At 44.7% G+C, this 22,345-nt stretch overlaps 1 protein-coding gene across 1 annotated transcript in view; it reads left to right on the top strand.

Moving 5' to 3' along the window:
- Positions 1-21,161, top strand: part of TDP1 (tyrosyl-DNA phosphodiesterase 1) — a 114,355-nt gene extending 93,194 nt beyond the window's left edge. The window contains exons 15-16 of the mRNA XM_073349395.1: positions 3,675-3,789; positions 20,848-21,161. Coding sequence (XP_073205496.1) covers positions 3,675-3,789; positions 20,848-20,921 — 189 coding nt within the window. The 3' untranslated portion in view covers positions 20,922-21,161. The remainder of the gene's footprint in view (positions 1-3,674; positions 3,790-20,847) is intronic.
- The last annotated feature ends 1,184 nt before the right edge of the window (positions 21,162-22,345 follow it).

Here is a 22,345-nt window from a genome sequence, read left to right on the forward strand (position 1 = left end):
ATTTACAGATACCTGGAGTTGGCCCTTAAAATGTATTTTAATATCCATTATCCTCCAGCATGGCCCCTGTTCTTTTCTCCTCTTCTTTCTTGCCACTTCCCTGTTCAGGGTCATTGACTTTTGTAGCCTTTTTCCAAAACTCATGATCATACACCAGGCTGTCATGCAGATTGATCTCTAAGGAATGCTGATATTTAGTCAATGTACTGAGGCTAGTCTCCCCCTTAATCATCTTCCATCCACAATCATTGCAAGAATCATCCTACCAGTATAACTCTCTGGTCTTCCCTGAATATGCCCATACCAATGTAGCCGAGCCTCCCTCAACTTGTCTTCAGTTGGAGCAATCCATACTAGTCCTCTTCCAATCTGATTTCATTTCCTATCATGGAATGTGCAATGATTTGGCCATCTCAATATCTTCATTTCCGTGATGGAGAGCACCCTGATTTCCTTTCTTGTGGCTGGCAAAGTCTCTGTTCCATACGTTAGATAGGGTCAAATTACAGTTTTATGCACTCTACATTTTAATTTTATTGGCATTTTTTGTCACTGAGAACTGGGGTCCCACCATTTGCACCAAACAGCGTTAGTATGATGCTGGGCATCACTCAAGATGGCGCCACTGTCAGCAACCATTGAACCTAGGTATTTTAATTCTTGCACTCTTCTAAGCTCTTTGCCTGTGATAGCCTTTATGGTGAAACCCCCTCCCTCACTAATCATGACTTCTGTCTTACCAACATTCACTCTTAATGCAGCACACTCAAAACCAGGTTGCCACTGCTCATAGTTGGCTTAGTTCATAGGGTGTCTCAGTCTTCCACACATCACTAAGTCATCAGCAAACAGCATGTTTCAAAGCAGCTCTCATTCTGTACTCTCACTTATATCCTTAACAGCAAACAAAAAGGGGCTCAATGTTGATTCCTGATGCAGGCCAACGTTCACTGGACATTTTGGCACACTTATCTGTCTAAAGCTCCACCAAACTAGTTCTCAGGGTACACTATTGTACACCTTCAGGTCCACAAAGACTGTACCCAGTTGCTGTCCATGTTCTCTGAACTTCTCCATGAGAATTTGTAGAGCAAATCTGACATCAATTATACTCCTTCCTGGCATGAAGCTGTAGTAACCCTTCCAAGTTTCAACCATGCTATGCAGACACTTTTCAGTAATCTTTTTCTGTACTTTCATAGCATGTGATGTCTGCTTAATTGGACAATAATTAGCACACAGTGTAGTATCTCCTTTGTGTTTAAAAATAGGCTCCACAAGACTGGCATTTTTTCCTTTCTTGAGAATACCATTGTACAGATTTGTAAGATACTTGATGCCTTTCCTTCCCAATTACTTCACCATAACCACTGGTACTTCATCTGGCCCAGGTACTTTCTCCATTTTTATTTTTCCTAAGTGCCTTCTTCCTGTATGCAATATATCATGCCCTGGTTCAGCTTACATTTTTAATTCCTCCCTTGGATTCTCCTCATTCATCGCTCTTCTAAATAGTCACTCCAAACTGTGTTGATTGATTGCACCATGTTCATTTCTAATGTTAGCAAACTCATTCACATCCCTCATCATTTTCTCTCTTACCTTGATGAGTCTATAGATGGTCTTCTCTCCCTTATGTTCTCCTAGTCATTTATATAACTTGGTAACTGAAACTTCTTCCAGTCAGCATTCCTACATTCCAACTTGCACATCTCAGCTTACTTACTCACTTCCTTAACTTTAGTGGCCCTTGCCCGGTTACAACAATATACATTGCTTGCGGGAAATGCCCTAGCCCTCTGGGGTACATTTGACATAGACATTGGTTCATGTAAGCATATCTATTGGACAAACTTTCCAAGTTGGCTTTCCAAGACTGACACCTTTTGGTTTGAAATCAAAGTTTTCCTTTTAAATCAAAGCTGCCCATCTGCCCCAAGGGCCTTGTTCTCTCCTCCTTTATTAGATAAGTGTCCATTATCACTTAGGCACCATCTCCTATCTTCTTGCCGTCCATCTCAATAGCTCATGGATGCTCATTACTTCCAGTCATGGGAGAAAATGGATCTCTTCCTCCGAATTAAGTTCTACATTATTTCATGGACTGGCCAGCAGGAGCCACCCTAGTGTAACTTTCTTTCCTTCCCTCTACTACTAACTGAAATGAAGTGTCGTGAATACTTTCAGAGTTTCCAGAATATCAAGAAAAAACATCAAAGACCACTTTTCTACATCAGTCTTCCTTGTTACAATACAATGCATGGGTGTCACCTCACTAGCTATTCAACATACCATTTGCTTTTCAAAACAGCAATATTTTGATCAAGTAAAAATTTAGTAGAAACAACATGAAGTAGTTGAGGATTACTGTACATAAATGCTACTGTCATTTCAACCAACAATTTCAGTTAATTATGCCATAAACAAAGGTTTAGCTGAAGGGCTATTTGACACTGTGCTTGTATTGTTACAGAAACAATAATCCAGGAATCTAGCAAAATTCAGATAATGCCAGATGTCAAAGACTAAGAAACAGCACAGCTAAGATGGTGTTTGTAGAGGGCTGTGTATATTAAAAGGATGGAAGTTTATTCCCAGTCTTAAGAATACTTTTGGAAGAGAATATTCTGTTTTTTTTCAAATATTTATTTATTTATTTATTTTAGATTTGTTTCATTTAAAAAAATAGACTGATGCTATTTTCACACGCAACCCAAAGGAGTCTCAATTTCTAAAAGGGTTGGTTTTGAGTAATTCGTTACAAAAGTCTGATAATGGAATCCTATTGACCTGATAGCTAACCTAATAGCATCTGCCAAATCTGTCTGAAACACTTCAAGACCACCTTGTCTTCCTTGTACTGCATACACGGATATCGGGGGGGTTTCAAATTGCTAACCTCTAAGGTTCCATTCTGTATAGTGATGCCTGTTGCCAAACTTTGTAATACACTTCAGAGGTTTCTTTTTTTCATACCAGAGTTTTCAAAGCTGCAGTAAACTTCACAGCATAACAGTGCTACGTTATCCAAAAGTCCCTGGGAGATTTGTCTTTGAAGAGATGTTTGTATCCTCATTACAGATGTAGTGTTTTTATTTGGATTTTAACTGCATACTGAATAACATACACTTCTGTCATCTAGATAATAAGTTTGTGATAAAATTAAGCAGAGGAACGAAGGGAGAAGTATTTTCTCCACGTTAAATTTTTAATCCTAAAACTTCCATGTCATGTGACCATGACTCGGTTTACATGCAAAACCATCTCTTCAGGCTGTGACTGGATATTTGGGTCCTACAAGATTCTCAGGAAGTTTGTATGGGGTTTCCCAGATAAAGACCACTCCCAAAGCCTTGTTTTCCCTGCTTGAATATAGAATTAGATTAGTAAAAGCTTACATGACAAGGAGGGTGGGTGCAGATAGGACTTAACCACCATCTTGGCCCTGCATGTGGAATATCAAGAGGAAGAAAGGACTGGAGCAGGGAAGGGAGACTGGGCTCTCATGATAGGAGCAGGCTTTGGTACACTGTTTATACCCCAGAAAGAGAAGGAAAACTTTGTGTTTTAGCTACTCTCTTTGATGGTGAGGAAAATCCACGCTGTGATAAGGTGAACGTTTTACTTTCATAAAACTAATAAGTCAATCATTTCCTTCTGTGTATTTTTCACAGGGATTGGATACAGGTTACTTCCATGTGAAGAAGAAAATGTTTTCAGGAAGTAATGAGCCAGTGACCTCTTTTCCTGTGCCTTATGATCTGCCCCCAGAGCAATATGGAAGCAAAGGTAAGACGTACCTCTTGAAGAAAGAAAGGGAAAAAAAAAATGTGACTGCTACACTGAGGCCAGATTGTTTTGTCCAATTTCAAACCTGCTCACGTGCTCTGCATTCCAAAGCTTGACTCTAACATTACTGTGTTGGCATTTCATTTAGGACAGCCCTCCAACAGGTTGCTTTGTGGCTTGAAAGCAAGGGATTAGGAATTTTTTGTGGTGTTACTTGTGAGAAGATAGAGCATGAGGGGGAATACAGCAGGGAGGTATAAGCCTGTGGGAGCAGGATATAAAGTCAGTCTTGTATTCACTTCTAGCATGTTGTTCAGTGTCTCTGTAAACTTCACAGGAGTTTCTGTTTTGTCTTGGCAGATTTGGTGTTTTTTTTGTTTGTTTGGACAGGTGAGTTAAATAGTCTTGTGATTCCCTTTCCCATAGTAAGGATTGGGCAAGTAGACTTTGTTCCCAGGCAGATACTCTGTTATGATGATTTCCCAAAGCTTCCTTAAGAGAGTCTAGGGGTTATGGGAAATCAAAGACTTTGGAAGAAGGAAAGCAGAGATATGGAGGAGGGGAACAATTACATGGTGACTGTGAAAAATGACGCACAAAAAAAGTTCAGAGAGAATGTGAAATAAGGAAAAAAGGGTGAGAACTAAAATTCAAAAGAAAAAATAAATCCATAAGTAGGGCTACATGTCTGTCATGGAGGTCACGAAGTCACTGATTCTGTGACTTTCCATGACCTCTGTGACTTCTGCAGCAGCCAGTGTGGCTCAACCCAGGGCCACCCAAGTAGCAGGCCCCAGGGACAGCTATTCAGGCAGCCCCAGGGACAGCCACACCTGCCGCTGCTGGAGCAGCTCTGAAGCCAGCTGCTCGGGCAGCCCCGAGGTCAGCCACACTGGCCACTGTTCGGGCGGCCCTGAGCAGCTGGCCCCAGGGACCGCCTGAGCAGCAGTCCTCAAGACGGGAGCAGCCGCAGCTTGGCGGCAATGGTCCCAGGGGCAACCGGAGCAGCAGCAGGGGGATGGCCCCAGGGGTAGCCAGAGTAGCCGCTGCTCAGCGGCCCCTGGAAGCTGTTGCCTCTGGCCCTGAGCCCACTGGACCCCCCTGAGCAGTGCCTCCCCTGCAGAGTAGCAGCCCCCCAGGTAAGTTTTAGTCAGGGGTATTTATAGTACAGTCATAGACAGGTCAGGGGTTGTGAACTTTTGTTTATTGCCCCTGACCTGTCCATGACTTTTTTACTAAAATACTCATGACTAAATCATAGCCTTATCCATAAGATATATGCTTGTATCAGCCTCTTTTCAATGTTTTCTTCAGTCTTTCATGTATAGCTCAAGATTTAATTTAGTCAGGAGTAAATCTGTAAAAAATTGAATGTCCCTTTGAAAAAGGGATATAAATTGCAGGGAAGAGAGGGTTATGAACCCCATAATAGTATGAAACACTTTCAAAATCTCAAACTCCACGAGGCTGTGACTCTACCCATAGAACAGATAAAGCAGTAAACTGAGATATGCATGATGCTGCAGGGCAGGGATAGTTTGAAAGTTTAGAATACACTGAGAATTATGGCAGGTTTCAGAGTAGCAGCCATGTTAGTCTGTATCCGCAAAAAGAAAAGGAGTACTTGTGGCACCTTAGAGACTAACAAATTTATTAGAGCATAAGCTTTCTTGAGCTACAGCTCACTTCAATGGATGCATGCAGTGGAAAATACAGTGGGCAGATTATATATATACAGAGAACATGAAACAATGGGTGTTACCATACACACTGTAACGAGAGTGATCAGGTAAGGTGAGCTATTACCAGCAGGAGATGGGGCGGGGGGGTAGTAAAAACTTTTTGTAGTGATAATCAAGGTGGGCCATTTCCAGCAGTTGACAAGAACATGTGAGGAACAGTGAGGGGGGAGGGGGGAATAAACATGGGGAAATAGTTTTACTTTGTGTAATGACACATCCACTCCCAGTCTTTATTCAAACCTAAATTAATGGTGTCCAGTTTGCAAATTAATTCCAATTCAGCAGTCTCTCGTTGGAGTTTGTTTCTGAAGTTTTTTTGCTGAAGAATTGCGACTTTTAGGTCTGTAATTGAGTGACCAGAGAGATTGAAATGTTCTTCGACTGGTTTTTGAATGTTATAATTCTTGACGTCTGATTTGCGTCCATTTATTCTTTTACATAGAGTCTGTCCAGTTTGGCCAATGTACATGGCAGAGGGGCATTGCTGGCACATGATGTAAGGTATACAAATGTGAAATAGTTATGGGTGAGGACAAAGTCACAATTTCACATTTGGGGACAATGTATACCTTCAAGTCAGTGGCACTGCTATGGGTACTTGCATGGTCCCACAGATTCTCAGCCATAATCTCTGAAAGGCACCTCACTGCCTGAACATTGCTTCAGGTGGCCATTGATGCTGCTGACACTGCCTCATGCTCCATGGCTACAGCCATCTCGATGAGACATTCCTCTTGGCTGCAGGCCTCTGGCATCCTAAGAGAGGTGTATTTTTACAAAGGAAGATTTATCCTTCAATGGGTTCAAACTATTTCCCCAGAAAATGGATGATGCCATTCCCACTCTAAAAGACTCCTGTGTGACTCTTCATTCACTGGAGGTTCTCCATCCCAGTAAAAAGAGGAAACCATTTAAATCTGTTGTACTACAGAACCTCTTATCAGCAGAGCTTCCAGGACACCTTCAGTAGAAGGCCTGGACCTCCTAGATGTCACCAGACAGTATCATCCATAGCAATCCATTCTTGTCAGACTTCTTCAGCTTCCAAGCAGTCATTCTGACTATTTGATCAAGGACAGCATGCCAACCATATCTCATCTCCCTCCTTTTGGAAAGCACTATCTCTCTTTTGCAATGGTTGGAAAAAGATTACATTGAACAAATGGGTGCTCAGCACAGTAAAGGAGGGATATGTCATCCAATTTGTCTCCTTCCCCTTTGCCAACCCACCTTCCCTGTCCCTTTTCAGGGACCCATCTCACAAGACCATATTGCTTCGGAAGCATGATCTCTTTTGGAATTGGGAGTGATAGAGGAAGATTTCCTTACCAACACAGAGGGAAAGGTTTTTATTCCCAGTTTTTCCCGATTCCCAAAAAGACACATCACCTGCATCCCATTCGAGATCTAAGAAAGCTGAACCAATTCATCAAGAAAATCAAGCTCAATATGATCACCCCTGCTTCCATTATCCTTTCCCTAGAAATTGGTATGTTGTTCTTGCCTTGCAGGACATGTACTTTCATGTGGGAATACATCAGGTCATAGCAGGCAACAACCAATATCAGTCTACGGTGCTTCCCTACAGGTTATCGTCAGCTCCAAGAGTGTTCACCAAGTGCATGACAGTGGTACCAGCCCATTTGCACCTCCTATGTACTTACCTGGTGTGACAGGGTCAGGCCAGATGGCTACAGGAGAGTAATAGAAGGCAGATATATTAGCCCCAGGCTAAGTAGGTCCCTTTTCCCTGGGTAAGGTAACAGGGTTGGTTCCAGAACAATCAGGAACCTTCTGGAGACCATTAAGACAGGCTAATTAGAACACCTGCAGCCAATCAAGAAGCTGCTAGAATCAATTAAGGCAGGCTAATCAGGGCACCTGGGTTTTCAAAAGGAGCTCATTTCAGTTTGTGGTGTGCATGTGAGGAGCTGGGAGCAAGAGGCACCAGGAGCTGAGAGTGAGAACGCGGACTGTTGGAGGACTGAGGTGTACAAGCATTATCAGACACCAGGAGGAAGGTCCTATGCTGAGGATAAAGAACGTGTTGGGAGGAGGCCATGGGGAAGTAGCCCAGGGAGTTGTAGCTGTCGCACAGCTGTTCCAGGAGGCACTCTAAACAGCTGCATTCCACAGGGCCCTGGGCTGGAACCCGGAATAGAGGGCGGGCCCGGATTCCCCCCAAATCCTCCCAACTCCTGGTCAGACACAGGAGGAGTCGACCTGGACTGTGAATTCAGAAAAACGGCCAAGCCGAGGGCTGCCATGAAGCTCCAAGGCGAGCGAATCCGCCAATAAGCGCAAGACCCACCAAGATAGAGCAGGAACTTTGTCACAACTGGTGTCGGAAGTGGGATCTGGTGTCCACAGTGCGGCGGAAGAAGGAGGGTGTTTGGAAGAAGGGGGTGGGGGGAGGATCTATTTTTATTTTTTTTCACCACAACCGAGGAGGTAGTGCGGGTACTGATACAAGCCACGGCTGCCCAGCAGGAGGCTACTTGTGTCCAGTCAGCCACCCAACAGGAGGCAGTGCAGCTGCAGCAAGAGACTAATCGCCTGCTGATGGACCAGGCTGCTCGAGACCAGGCTATGTTGCAGGAACTGGTAAACCAGGTAAAGGCCCTTACAGAGCTGAACCGCGGCCATCATGGGATGCAGATCATGCGGGCCAGCAATTGGCTGCAGAAAATGACGCGGGAGAATAATGTAGAGGCATACCTCCTGGCCTTTGAGAGGACAGCCCTGCAGGAGGTTTGGCTGCTAGAACAGTGGTCTGGCATCCTCGTTCCATTCCTGTGTGGGGAGGCCCAGAAGGCCTACTATGATTTGCCTGAAGAGGCTGCAGCGAACTACCTCCAGCTGAAAGCAGAGATCCTAGCCAGATCTGGGGTAACGACCGCAGTGCAGGCCCAGCAATATCATGAGTGGAGGTACCAGGAAAACAAAACCTCGCGGTCCCAATTATATGACCTCATCCATCTCACACGAAAGTGGTTACGAACTGAGTCCCGGAGTCCGGAGGAGATACTAGAGGTTCTGGTCATCGACCGGTACATGAGAGGACTACCGCCAGCCCTTCGCACCTGGATAAGCCCAAACGAACCCTCCACCTACGACGAGGTTGTTGCGCTGGTAGAAAGGCAAAGGATGGCGAGGGAGCTGACCTGACCAGTTAAGGAAGAAGCACCCTGGGTTAAACTAGCAGAACGAAGCCCTAAAGCTCAGGTGACTGGGCCACCAGGAGAACCCAGGTGGAAAAAGAGAGGGGCTGAAGGCCCACCAGAAGCCACAAAGAGTCGGAGCACTGAGGGGGAAGAGGATCATGATGTGAGACTACCCAAACCAAGAGACCGGAGAACGCCTAGGGCTCCATACAGATGTTACGCCTGCGGGAAGTGGGGACACATAGCTGCACAGTGTCCCAATGCTGAGGAGCCTATGCAGTGTAACCTGGGGAACTAGGCAGACCCATGCTCCCTAATCCACCTTGTGGGGGTCTCACTAACCCCACATATGTACACTAGACCAGTGAAGCTAAACGAGGTAGAGACCACAGCACTGGTTGATTCGGGGAGTGCTATCACGCTTGTCTCGGAGAAGCTCGTGAAGCGTAGTCAGCTGCTGTGGGCTAAGCATACGGGGATAACATGCGTTCATGGGACAGTTGGTTATTACCCCACCATCCCAGTAAAAATCGAGATTCAGGGGAACACTATTGAGGTAGCAGCAGGTGTAATCCCTAAACTCCCATACCCAGTGCTCATAGGGAGGGACTTTCCAGGATTTGGAGACTTACTCCCGGTAGGAGAATTGGAGAAAGGGGGAAGCCCTGAAAGTAGTGCGGCATCCACAGTAGACTGTCAACCCCCAACCTTCTCTGAAATATCCTCAGATTTGTTCTCCACTCCCAGACAGCGTAGAAAGACGAAAAGGGAAAGACTGGCAGCTAAGGCCTTGGGAACCCAAATACTGGCACAAAGCCAGAGGGTCGTTCTCGTAGGTAGGCGGACCCGAGCAGCTGAAAAGGAGGCCACCTAGGAGGGAGAAGCACCTGAGTCTGACCCACACCCTAACGCCTCTGAACCAGTAGAGGCAACAGAGACTGGCCTCCTAGATCTCGGGCAGATTAGCCCCGGGAAAGGAAATTTTGGACGGGACCAGGCTGAAGACCCAAGGTACGACAACATTAGGAAGGAAGTGACCGAAATAGATGGGGTCCCCGTGGAAGGGAAAACCCAAGGATCAGGACCCTACTTCATAATGAAGAAGAATCTCTTATACTGGGTTGTACCAGTACAGGGGCAGAAGGTACAGCAGATCCTAGTACCTCAAAAACACCAGAATGCTGTATTAAGTCTGGCCCATAGTCAACTTTTTGGGGGCATTCGGGGGTAGAGAAGACCCTGGCACGGGTCTTGCAACAATTCTTCTGGCCCGGAGTACATGAAGAAGTGCGGAGGTACTGTGCATCCTGCCCGGAGTGTCAGCTGCACAGTCCCCGTCCCCACTTGAGGGCACCTTTAGTACACCTCCCCATCATAGAGGTCCCCTTCAAGCGAATAGCCATGGACCTAGTGTGACCCCTGGAGAAGACAGCCTGGGGCCACCAATATGTACTTGTCGTTCTGGATTATGCTACTCGCTACCCAGAAGCCGTCCCCCTGCGGAACACGGCCTCTAAAACAATAGCTAAAAACTTGGTGGGGATCTTTGCCCAAGTGGGGCTACCAAAGGAGATATTAACAGACCAAGGTACCCCATTTATGTGGAAGCTAATGAAGGACCTCTGTACGCTACTCCATATACATACCCTGAGAACTTCAGTCTCTCATCCGCAGACCGATGGGCTGGTAGAAAGGTTTAACCAAACCCTCAAGGCAATGATAAGGAAAGTGGTAAGTCGAGACGGGAAGGATTGGGACACTCTACTACCCTACCTTATGTTTGCAATCCGGGAGGTACCTCAGGCCTCAACTCCCCCTTTGAATTATTATACGGACACCACCCCCATGGCATACTAGATATTGCAAAAGAAATCTGGGAAGAGGAACCCAACGAGGGGAGAAATATAATTGAACATGTGTTGCAGATGTGAGAACGGATAGCCCGTGTCACCCCTATTGTACGGTAACATTTGGAAAAGGCGCAGTAGGCCCAGCGAACCCATTACAATCGCCAGGCAAAAGTCCGACAGTTCCAACCAGGGGATCGGATGATGGTGTTGGTACCCACGGCAGAAAGCAAGCTTTTGGCCCAATGGTGGTTGAACCCGTGGGGGAAGTAACCTTCAAGGTGTGGCAGCCAGGACGCCAGAAACAAGAACAAATTTATCACATTAACCTCTTAAAGCCTTGGCACCAACGAGAGGCGTGTGTAGTGGCCCAAGAGACCCCGATCCAGGGAAATAATATGCAGGAGCAGATCAGGATATCCACTGATCTGACATCCAACTAGAAGAAGGAGGTAACTGAGATGATCAACCGATACCAGGTCGTGTTTTCAACCAAACCAGGCCGGACCAACAAAGCATATCACCACATTATCACAGACCCTGGGGCAAAGGTAACTTTTAGGCCCCCTCGGGTCCCAGCAGCAAAAAGGGAAGAGATCAAGGTAGAGGTAAAAAGGATGTTGGAGCTGGGAGTCATCGAAGAGTCCCACAGTCAGTGGTCAAACCCGATTGTGTTGGTGCCCAAACCCAATGGCACCACTAGGTTTTGTAATGACTTTCGCTGGCTGAATGAGAGATCCAAATTCGATGCATACCCCATATCGATGAGTTAGTTGACTGCCTGGGCAATGCCTGATTTTTGACCACCCTTGATTTAACAAAGGGATACTGGCAGATTCCCCTTGCCAAAGATGCAAAAGAAAAGATGGCATTCTCTACACCAGAGGGTCTGTTTCAATATACTGTTCTTCCTTTTGGACTGCATGGGGCACCTGCCACCTTCCAGCATCTTATGGACAAGGTCCTACGGCCCCATACTAGTTGCAGTATGCAGCGACAAACCTGGATGATGTGATTATTCACTCTCCCGACTGGGAAACCCACTTCGGAAAGGTGGAAGCTGTTCTAGACACGTTAAGACAGGCTGGCCTTACAGCCAACCCAGCCAAGTGTGCTATAGGGCTAGCCAAGGCTAAATACCTTGACTACGTTGTAGGAAGGGGCATGGTCAAGCCTCAACTAAACAAACTAGAGGCTATCCAAAATTGGCCCCAGCTGAATCGGAAAAAGCAAGTCCAGGCATTCCTGGGTGTGGTGGGGTACTACGGACGATTTATTCCCCACTTCGCTACCAGAGCGAGTCCCCTGACAGACCTGATAAAAGCCCGGGGTCCAGACATGGTGAAGTGGACAGATGCCGCAGAGAAAGCATTCATGGATCTATGGACAGCCCTCTGCAGTAGCCCCGTGCTTATAGCCCCAGACTTCCACAAAGAATTCATTTTACAAACAGATGCATCTGAAGTAAGATTGGGAGCTGTCCTATCGCAGATGGTCGGAGATGAAGAACACCCAATCTTCTACCTCAGCAGGAAACTCCTCCCGAGAGAGCAGAAGTATGCTGTGGTTGAAAGAGAGTGCCTAGCTGTGAAATGGGCCATGGAAACGCTACGTTATTACCTTCTGGGATAACGGTTTACGCTTGTGACCGAGCATGCACCCCTCCAGTGGATGCAGCAGAATAAGGAGAAGAACGCAAGGGTGTCCAAATGGTTCCTGTCCCTACAACCTTTCCAATTCACCATACAACACCGGGCTGGAAGCCACCATGGCAATGCAGATGGCTTGTCACGAGTACACTGTCTGACGTCCCAAGTTGCCCAACCCCGTAGTATTGAGCGGGGGGGATATGTGACAGGGTCGGGCCAGATGGCTACAGGAGAGTAATAGAAGGCAGATACCTTTCCCAGGGAAAAGGGACCTACTTAGCCTGGGGCTAATATAACAGGGAAGGTTCCAGAACAATCAGGAACCTTCTGGAGACCATTAAGACAGGCTGATTAGAACACCTGCAGCCAATCAAGAAGCTGCTAGAATCAATTAAGGCAGGCTAATCAGGGCACCTGGGTTTTAAAAAGGAACTCATTTCAGTTTGTGGTGTGCGTGTGAGGAGCTGGGAGCAAGAGGCACTAGGAGCTGAGAGTGAGAACACAGACTGTTGGAGGACTGAGGCGTACAAGCATTATCAGACACTAGGAGGAAGGTCCTATGCTGAGGATAAAGAAGGTGTTGGGAGGAGGCCAAGGGGAAGTAGCCCAGGGAGTTGTAGCTGTCACACAGCTGTTCCAGGAGGCACTCTAAACAGCTGCATTCCACAGGGCCCTGGGCTGGAACCCGGAGTAGAGGGCGGGCCCGGATTCCCCCCAAATCCTCCCAACTCCTGGTCAGACACAGGAGGAGTCGACCTGGACTGTGAATTCAGAAAAACGGCCAAGCCGAGGGCTGCCATGAAGCTCCAAGGCGAGCGAATCCACCAATAAGCGCAAGACCCACCAAGATAGAGCAGGAACTTTGTCACACTGGACAATTGGCTAGTTCATAGAAGATCAAGGGCCCACATCAAAAACAGCACCCTCATCATCAGACATCTGTTGTCGAGACCTGAAATGAAATATGGACAAACTGGCATTACAACCAACACAACAAATAACTTTCATAGGAGTGGACCTAGACACAACTGCCATGGCGTACCTCTCTAAGGACAATTTCAGTCCATAGTGTCTCTGCCTGCCTCTCTCTCTCTGTCCAGTCTGCAGAGAACAGTTCACTTCTACCCACAACTACTGCACTGTGTGACCTCGTACATGTACATGACTCGTCATGCTAGAATTCACTTCAGATGTCTGAAGGCCTTGTTATATTGACTGAGCAGGCATCCACTGGACATGCTGATTAGCATACCTGCAGGAGTGCTTCAGTCTCTCAACTGGTTGTTAGACCCTCTCTAAATGTATGCAGAGGGGTTCCCTTTCTATCACGAGAACTGCCTATGACTCTCATAACAGACACATCCACCAAAGGTAGGGGGGCCATCTTGAACATTTCAGGAACAGGCTTTTTGGTCATTTCGGAAGGTTTCACTCCATATAAATGTGCTGAATCATTGAGCTCTTCATTAGGCCTACAAGATGCTTATGTCCACCATTAGGAATCAGGTGATTCAAGTCCTCACAGACAATACTACTGTTACATTTTACCTGAACAGGCAGGAAGGTACAAGATTGCCTCCACAGTGGCAAGAAGTGAGCCACCTCTGGAATCTCTGTTTAAGGAACAATATCTTATTAAAAGCTTTTCACCTTCCAGGGTTGACAAACACGATCACAAATTCCTATTGTGATCCTGGCAGACCAGGTGCTAGCTTATGCCAAGGCCCTTAGACCTCAACTGAACACTGACAATACATAACCAGAAACCAGTCTGGCTCACCTGTGTGTTTAGCATTTATTAAAATAGATCTTAAGTTCATAAGAATGTGTTTAGACTTTATGAAATGCTTATAGGATGTTTCATGTAGTAATCTCACTTAAAACATCTGTACCCTATGTTATAAGGATATAGTGAGTGTTTGATTACTTACACAATTACAGAAGTTTATGATGCAAACAGGTCAGCAATTGTAAAATGCTGGCTTCCTACAGAAGGTATTAGGTCCTGCCCACCAAGAAGGACCATTGTAACCAAATGAGCCATTCATTGTGAAACATCAAAGAACAAAGGCTTTAATTACTCACCCCAACACCCATGAAGATGTCATGCATGTGGAATTGTCCCATCAGCTTGAATTCTGAGGGAAGGGAATAAAAATTCCTGACAAGAAGAAACTGGAATTCTGCGCTTGGACTTTGGGAAGGCAAGATTTCTTAGCATAAGCAAAGGATCCCCAGCTGCTTGGCCTGCAGGACTTTTAGTGGTTTTACATCATCTCATAGTGAGACTGTGGCTAGAATAAACAGCCACCTCTCTCAATGACTCAGCGGAGAATAAATAGGACTCCAGAGTAAGCAAAGAATTACCAACATAGCATCTGACTCTGTATAAGCAGAAGCCACTCTTTCTCTCGCTTTTATATGAGGGAAACAGCCATATTGGGAGGGAAGGGGGGGCGGGAAGAGCAGTGGTAAGATTTCTGGTTTTTACCTTTTGCATTGTGATTTTATTTTTCTGAGAATATTGATTGTTTGCTTCCTGCTACAATATTATGGTTGGCTTATTCCTGATCATTTCCCCTGCTGAATCCTGCCAAGCTAATTTTGATTATGCCCCTTTTAATTACAGCAGCATGGCTTATTTGTATATGGCCAGTGTGGGAAGTATCATTCAGCTGGGAAAGCTATGTTGTGACAGCTGATAAGAGGCATGATGCATCTTGGCAGAAAGTTAGACTAAATGACCCTTGCAGTCCCTTCTGACCCTATGGTTCTATGTTTGACTTCTGGCCAGAGAAGGCCCCTGACACCTATGTGTGGAGACAGAAGAAAGTATATGGCTGTGGTGATTGTGAAATTAGAGTATGCTATGCTATAGTGGTGAGACTGTGCCCATACCATAGCTATAATGACTAGATGGACATATTGAGGTGATGGCCCTGGTCTTGTTGAGAATGGTGTTAGGAACAGACTGGCTGGGTCACAGCCCAGAATGCTACAAGCACAGGTCACATGGACATGTTTCTTCACCAGTGCATATCTCACCAACAGCCCCAATCCAGATCTGCACCCAATGTAGATTTCCCTATTGGTCTCTTCACCTGTACAGTGAATGGCCTGTATTTTTACCTGTCTGGGCACAACTGAAAATTGCCCTTAGCCCAGAATTAGAGGCCTTTTAAAAGAAAAGCCAAAGTGTGGTCAGCATTCTGGGCCACTCTACCCTGAAGGTGTCAATTCCCTGATGTGTGAGTGAACCTTGCTGGCCAGTTAATGGAGCATTATAACAATGGGTCAAAGGGAGACTCCTTATTTTGTTCTCTGTAATAACGATTGAATCAGGCTGGGGCAGCAACAGGTAAGGGTAGGTCCCAGTAACAGGAAAACACAGCTAAAGGAGGGAGCAGGGTGTGTTTTACCCCTTAGTGAGTGTTGACTGAAAAAGCATTTTTTACTTGTGCAGCGTTTACTTTCTTTGTTTCTACTGTTGTTCCTCTTAACTGTAAATCATAAGCAGCCAAGGATGTCTTCATTTTTCTTGACTGAACACTTCCCCCTAAGCATGGAAGCCCATCTTGTCCCCCTCCCCCGGCCACCCATTTTAGCAAACAGGGCAGATGGCTCATGCCATCAGGGTAATTGTTTCCCCCTCGGCCCCTCCCTGTGCTGGGGCTTTGCTGTCTGCCTCCATTTGGCAGTGCCTCACCCAACTCCTATCCCCACCTCCCAGTTTTGCTTCTTGGCCCCCTGCCTCCAGCTGTTTGAAACTACCCCCCACTCAGTCAGTTTCTGCCCTCTGCTCAGACCCTGCCTATCCCTCCCCAATTTGCCCCCTTTAACTTTTTTAATCCCTGGCAAGGGCAGCAACTTCAGCAGGTGTTACTGAGCAATGAGCATGCTCGTAGGAGCCAATTGGCACTCAGTGCCCTGTTGGAGTCCTAGTGCCATAGAGCCTGCTCCTGGGGGGTCACTAGGCCCGCAATCCTGCTGGGAGCGGGGGGCTCTGAGCACCCTGGGCTCCCCCTGCGCCTGATCCTGCAGTGTGGAGGATGACTCCGCTGGGCCCGATCCTGCATGTCACCCCATTTTTGCACTCCTGGCGGTTCTGCACCCTGGGCGTCTGCCCTGCTCACTCCACACTCATTACGGCCCTGTGTAGGGTTTTCAGGCATAGACTTGATATAGCAGATAAGTGTGTCTAAAAATGGTTGGAGGGGTTACTTGACACCATTTTTTTTTTTTTTTGGACTGATCCCTTGTAAAATCTCTGGATTATCCTTCAACTAACCAATGAATTCTTGGGGAAGATTTTCAGAGGTGCATTGGAAGTTAGGTGCTCAACTCACATTGACTTTCAGTGGGAGTTGAGTACCTCACGGCTATTTGTGCTTTTGAGAATCACCCTTGCTGCCACCACCACCAGTGCTGCACTGTCTTCTGACAGATGTAACTCTCCTCAGTGGGTCTTCCTAAATTTAAAATGTATAGAAACTTTCTAGTTCAAGAACAGATTGAAAGTGTAGCCAAGCCCTGAGGAGTTTATACAAAACTGGTGGCAAGCAGTCTTTATGTTTGTGATCGGCTGGATCACAGAACTAAAGAGAGGCAAAGCTTGCGTGAGTCACCGCCTGTGCTGCCACTCATGATTAGTGAGGAAAACTCTAGTGTTGTCCATTTTAAATGTGCGTACACTACACTACAAATCTAGTATAACTCACAGTTTTCACAGTGAGGCAGTCTAGTTATTTAATGTTGCAGGGAGGTGGGTAGGAAGAATGCTTGTCATATAAATAGAGAAAATTCTTCAATAAATTAATTGGAAAATTGTCAACGTTTTGAAAGAATAGGTCAACATAACAAAGTGGTGGTACACTTTATGCTTAACTGCATGGATAATATGAAAGATTTCATCATGATTCAGACCCACTGTACATCACTAGGTTCAGCTATATCAAGAATCTTTTGATCTTCATCTGATTACAGTTTACTAGGCAAGGGCTAGATCCTCAGCTGGTATAAACTGACATGGCTCTTGACTCATTGGAGTTGCACTGATTTACACCAGCTGAGAATCTAGTCTGAAACCAGCTGTTTCATATCATCTGCCACAGCAATGATATGTTTAAAGAATATCCATACCTTAGGGCAATTACTAAACCTATTCCATGAGAAAAGTATGAGCTTAAGAGCTTCCTCTTTCAGGATTTACTTTGTTGGCTGGAGACCCTGAGACCGCTTTGCTGCTTTTCATACTGAACATGTTGTCGCTTTCCTAGAAAGGCTCAACTTCAAACACCCTTTCAGGTTAGAACACAGCTACCTGATCCCATCTAGACCTAACAGATGCCTGACCTTTCTGCCAGACATAATTCTTTTCCTATCCTATTTGTCTTTTCCTATTGGGGGAGGTTTAGGTTGGATATTAGGAAAAACTTTTTCACTAGGAGGATGGTGAAACACTAGAATGCGTTACCTAGGGAGGTGGTGGAATCTCCTTCCTTAGTTTTTAAGGTCAGGCTTGACAAAGCCCTGGCTGGGGTGATTTAGTTGGGGATTGGTCCTGCTTTGAGCAGGGGGTTAGACTAGATGACCTCCTGAGGTCCCTTCCAACCCTGATATTCTGTGATTCACATATGGCCTGATCCAGTGCCCCTTTAAGTCAATAGAAAGAGTCCTATTGACTTCAGTGGGCATTGGATCTGGCCCATGTTGAAAAAAGATAGGCTTGAGCCATGAAGTTTGGATCCAAATGCCAACTTCTGCAAAGTTTTGGGGTGCTCAGATCTAAGGAGTCATTCCTGCTACCAGTATTGAAATGTCACCCTGTGAAGTGAAAGTAAGGCAAACCAGATTGCATTGATATTATTAGACATACATATGAACTTTGCTACATTTTATATTTCTGGGTTTTTTTAAAATCAAATCCCAATTCCCTTCCATTTTCCAGTATGTTCACACTTACTTTTCTGCCTTTTACAGACCCCAAAATAAATACAGAACTACAATCCTCCTCTAACGATTAACTTTTATTCTAGAAGTTTGGGGTTACAATAGTACTTCATCCAGTTATTTTCTTGCTTTTTAAAATTGGCTTGGCATGTGGTAATCCTGGGTTTTCTGAACCCAAAACTTTTTATAACTTTTACTCTTTGCAAAGCGCTGGCAGGAAATAAATCAGTGAGGATACGACCATCTGCTGGATAGATGGTTGATACAAGCAGGATAACACAAGTGCTCTTATTAAAGGTTTGCTTTCTTTAGTCTCAAGCACCTACACATGTCCACAACAGGTTAGTAAAACACTCCAATCCCCCACATTTACGAAGGTCTGGAGTGGTTTTTGAGTGGTGCAGCAGCAGCCTTCCGATGACCAATCTTGTGTCTTCCTGAGGGGACCCTCAGATGCATCCAGGGGGAGAATCCTGAAGAGTCCAACTGCCACAAACTTTCTTCCCTTATTTATTTGTTAGTATTACAATGACATGTCAAAGAAAACTTGTTAAGCCACCAATTTCAAAGATTAAGCAAGAGGTTTCATTTTGATTATCAATTAGCCAGATGTGTGTTTGCAGTCTGCAAACCTTGAGGCCCTGACAAAAACAGCCTGGAGGGCAAACGTAGACAAGGTTCCTTCCCCCCCATACCTCAGGAATTTCAACAGAGATCTTATCAGGAGGGGTGGGGTCAGACTGTCTTCTCTTGTGGTCGCCCAAACCCTCTCCCCTCCTGACTTTTCTTCATGCTAAGACTGCTGCTCAGGCCCACTAAAGGCCTCCTAGTTTGGTTGCTTTTTGCAATGAACAGTAGTGATCCAGTCACTTTACTGGTCCTCCAAGATCTCCCTGTACAGTGTCTCAGTTGTTGTAAAATACACAAATAACTACCTCCCCTGCTGTTGTCCTACTCGTATTTCTTGCTATTCAACATTGTTTTTTTTTAAGTGAATCATAGCCGAATCCCACAAAATTAAACATTACATAGTAATTACTAGAAAATCTACTGATACAACTCAATGTTATTCAAGAAGTCATCTTGATTGTCTCTTTAAATCTTCCACATTCAACACAATCAAACATTACTGCACTACTTTAGATACACAGTTGCACAGAAAAGCTTGTCCTTGTTATTTTGATAACTGAATAATGATACCTCTTTTCTACAGTAGTTTTCATCAGCAGATCTCAAAGTGCTTTACAAAGGAGGGCAACGTTATTGGCTTCATTTTTACAGATGGGGAAATTGAGGCACAGAGTGGTGAGGTGACTTGTCCAACTGCTTTATGCCAATCTTGTGACGAGTTCATAATACATAATCTATATATATGAATATTTACTGCTTTTCCTCTCTGATACACGTAGTATTTATACACAGATACAATTATCACTTTCCACATTCAGTGTACCTTAGGAACATTAAATAACTAATCCTCTCAATGCCCCTGTGTCATAGGTAAGAATTATGAGTCCTGTTTTACAGATGGGGAAACTGAGGCAGGATGTTTTATATAATAGTTTCCCATTTGCGACGCACATAACTCAGAGAACTGACCCTCAAGGAGTTTTGTCATCATCGTTCCATTAGAAGTGGGCTGGGAGGAATAGACTCAATAAGCGGTTATCCTGAGACACATACAGCTCTTTAGATTCCCACAGAAGTCCACTGCCTCTGTACAGCTGTTCTATTGGACCTTCTTCCCCCACCTTTTGTGGTACACTTGCCAATGGCAGCATAGCTGGTTCTGGTACCTCTCCGGTTGCATAGTAGTAACTGTCAAAGAATTCAGTGCTTCCTGAAGCAGCATTGACTCTCAATCACAGTTCTGATAGAAAATCTGTGAGGAGTGTGCCATGGATTGTGGCAGCTTTCTGACTTCACCATTTTCTTCCCACATTCCATCTTAAACTTATATGGAACCCCAGTCCTTTTCAGAGTCTATTGAGGAATTTTGGAGAATTGGAGAGAAAGAGAGGACCATGTTGAAGAGCCATCACTCCCACTTCTCTCCTTTCTATCACTTCACTTTCCTCCTCCTGCAAGGGTGGTTTCTGATAGGTTTGGTTCCTCTATTTCTGGAAGCAAAGGGAGGGACCGTAAGACTCTCTGTGACTGGCTGATGGACATACAAAGTTTTAATGTTAGCAGAGGTGAGACATGAACTCAGGCATTTATGTCATGCAAGGCCACTCTCAGATCTCTTGACAACATCTTCTCTTCCCAATATAATCATGGCTGCCCCAGTGAAAAATATTGATATCTCTGTAATCTTCCTTTTATGCTGCTTTAGGATCAAAATATCTGTCCAATACCTGATTTTCACTGGATGGACCAAAGCAAACTTTGCTATATCAAAATGATTGTAAGCTCTGTTTTAAATGTACTCTCCATCATAATTAATGGAGGATTGTCAGGTTGCAATTATCAGGTTGCAACATTTAAAAGAACAACCCTTGGGGGAAAAACAACGGCCTTTTAAAATGTATCTTTGTATCTCACCGCAAGCAATAGCTCAGTAAATTTTATCAGTAAGTTGAACTTCCAGTTGGGATGAACCACAATAAATGGTGGTTTGCCATTGACTTCACTGGGGCCAGGTATATGTCTGTCATAAGCATATTTTAACTTTTTACTTATGTATTTATTTTTGCTTGTTTTGCAGATCGCCCATGGATCTGGAATATTCCTTATACCAAAGCACCTGATACACATGGAAACATGTGGGTTCCATCATAAAAGCTTCAAACCTACTGTGAGATTTCGGCGTCTGACACAGCCTCCTACCATAGCTGTGAGACTAATTATTTCTGATTTTCAGATGTGGAGTTACGCACTGGATAACTAGCTTCTTATTATGTCACGTCAATAATATTGAGACATTGTTTGGGGGAGGAGAGGAAAGGAGAATCCTTGGAGAATATGTAACCATATTGATCTTTATGGACTTTCTAAAAATATAACACTGTAATTTTAAAATACCGTTTTATATACTCTTCTTCTTGTAGTGCTCATTGCATTTTGGAAGGTGTTAAAATGACAGTGTAAGCTATGTTCAGAGGTTCCCACTGTTTTTAGCCAGAATATATTCAAATCTGTTAGTATTCTTTTTGATTGTTTTGGGGCCCCTCTTGATCACAGGAAGAGATTTGTAGTTACATTTTGAAGTTAGAAAGTGAATAAAAGGCAATTTTGTTACATTTTTCATCAACATGAAACCAACCCTTTGCTTTCACCTCTTTAGTAATTTATTGTCCTCTCCTTTGAGAGCTTAACAGAGTTCAATTCATTTCCTCCCCATTTCTTCCTTCTCCAAAGCCCAAATCCTGTCCAAAAAACTCAGTGCAAGTAGCTGGACTTGAGTGCCGGGGAGCTACATGAGGCAATGAGGTCACATGCATCAAAGCTGCTCTGCAATTGCTACTCCAGTCTAAAAGTCCAACAGTACAGTTTTCAGAGTAGCAGCCGTGTTAGTCTGTATCCGCAAAAAGAACAGGAGTCCTTGTGGCACCTTAGAGACTAACAAATTTATTTGATCATAAGTTTTTGTGGGCTATGGCCTACTTCATCAGATGCATAGAATGGAATATACAGTAAGAAGATATATATACATACAGAGAACAGGAAAAGGTGGAAGTAGCCATACCAACTGTAAAAGGCTAATTAATTAAGATGAGCTATTATCAGCAGGAGAAAAAAAACTTTTGTAGTGATAATCAAGATGGCACATTTAGACAGTTGACAAGAAAGTGTGAGGATACTTAACATGGGGAAATAGATTCAATATGTGTAATGACCCAGCCACTCCGAGTCTCTATTCAAACCCAAGTTAATGGTATCTAGTTTGCATATTAATTCAAGCTCAGCAGTTTCTCGTTGGAGTCTGTTTTTAAAGCTTTTCTGTTGCAAAATTGCCACCTTTAAGTCTGTTAATGAGTGACCAGAGAGGTTGTAGTGTTCTACTGGTTTTTGAATGTTATGATTCCTGATGTCAGATTTGTGTCCATTTATTCTTTTGCATAGAGACTGTCCGGTTTGGCCAATGTACATGGCAGAGGGGCATTGCTGGCATATGATGGCATCTATCATATTGGTAGATGTGCAGGTGAACGAGCCCCTGATGGCGTCCTGTCCTCCTTGCCCTTTCTATTGTCTTGCTTCTC

The sequence above is a fragment of the Lepidochelys kempii genome, chromosome 6, assembly GCF_965140265.1.
Source record: "Lepidochelys kempii isolate rLepKem1 chromosome 6, rLepKem1.hap2, whole genome shotgun sequence".
Lineage (NCBI taxonomy): Eukaryota > Metazoa > Chordata > Testudines > Cheloniidae > Lepidochelys > Lepidochelys kempii.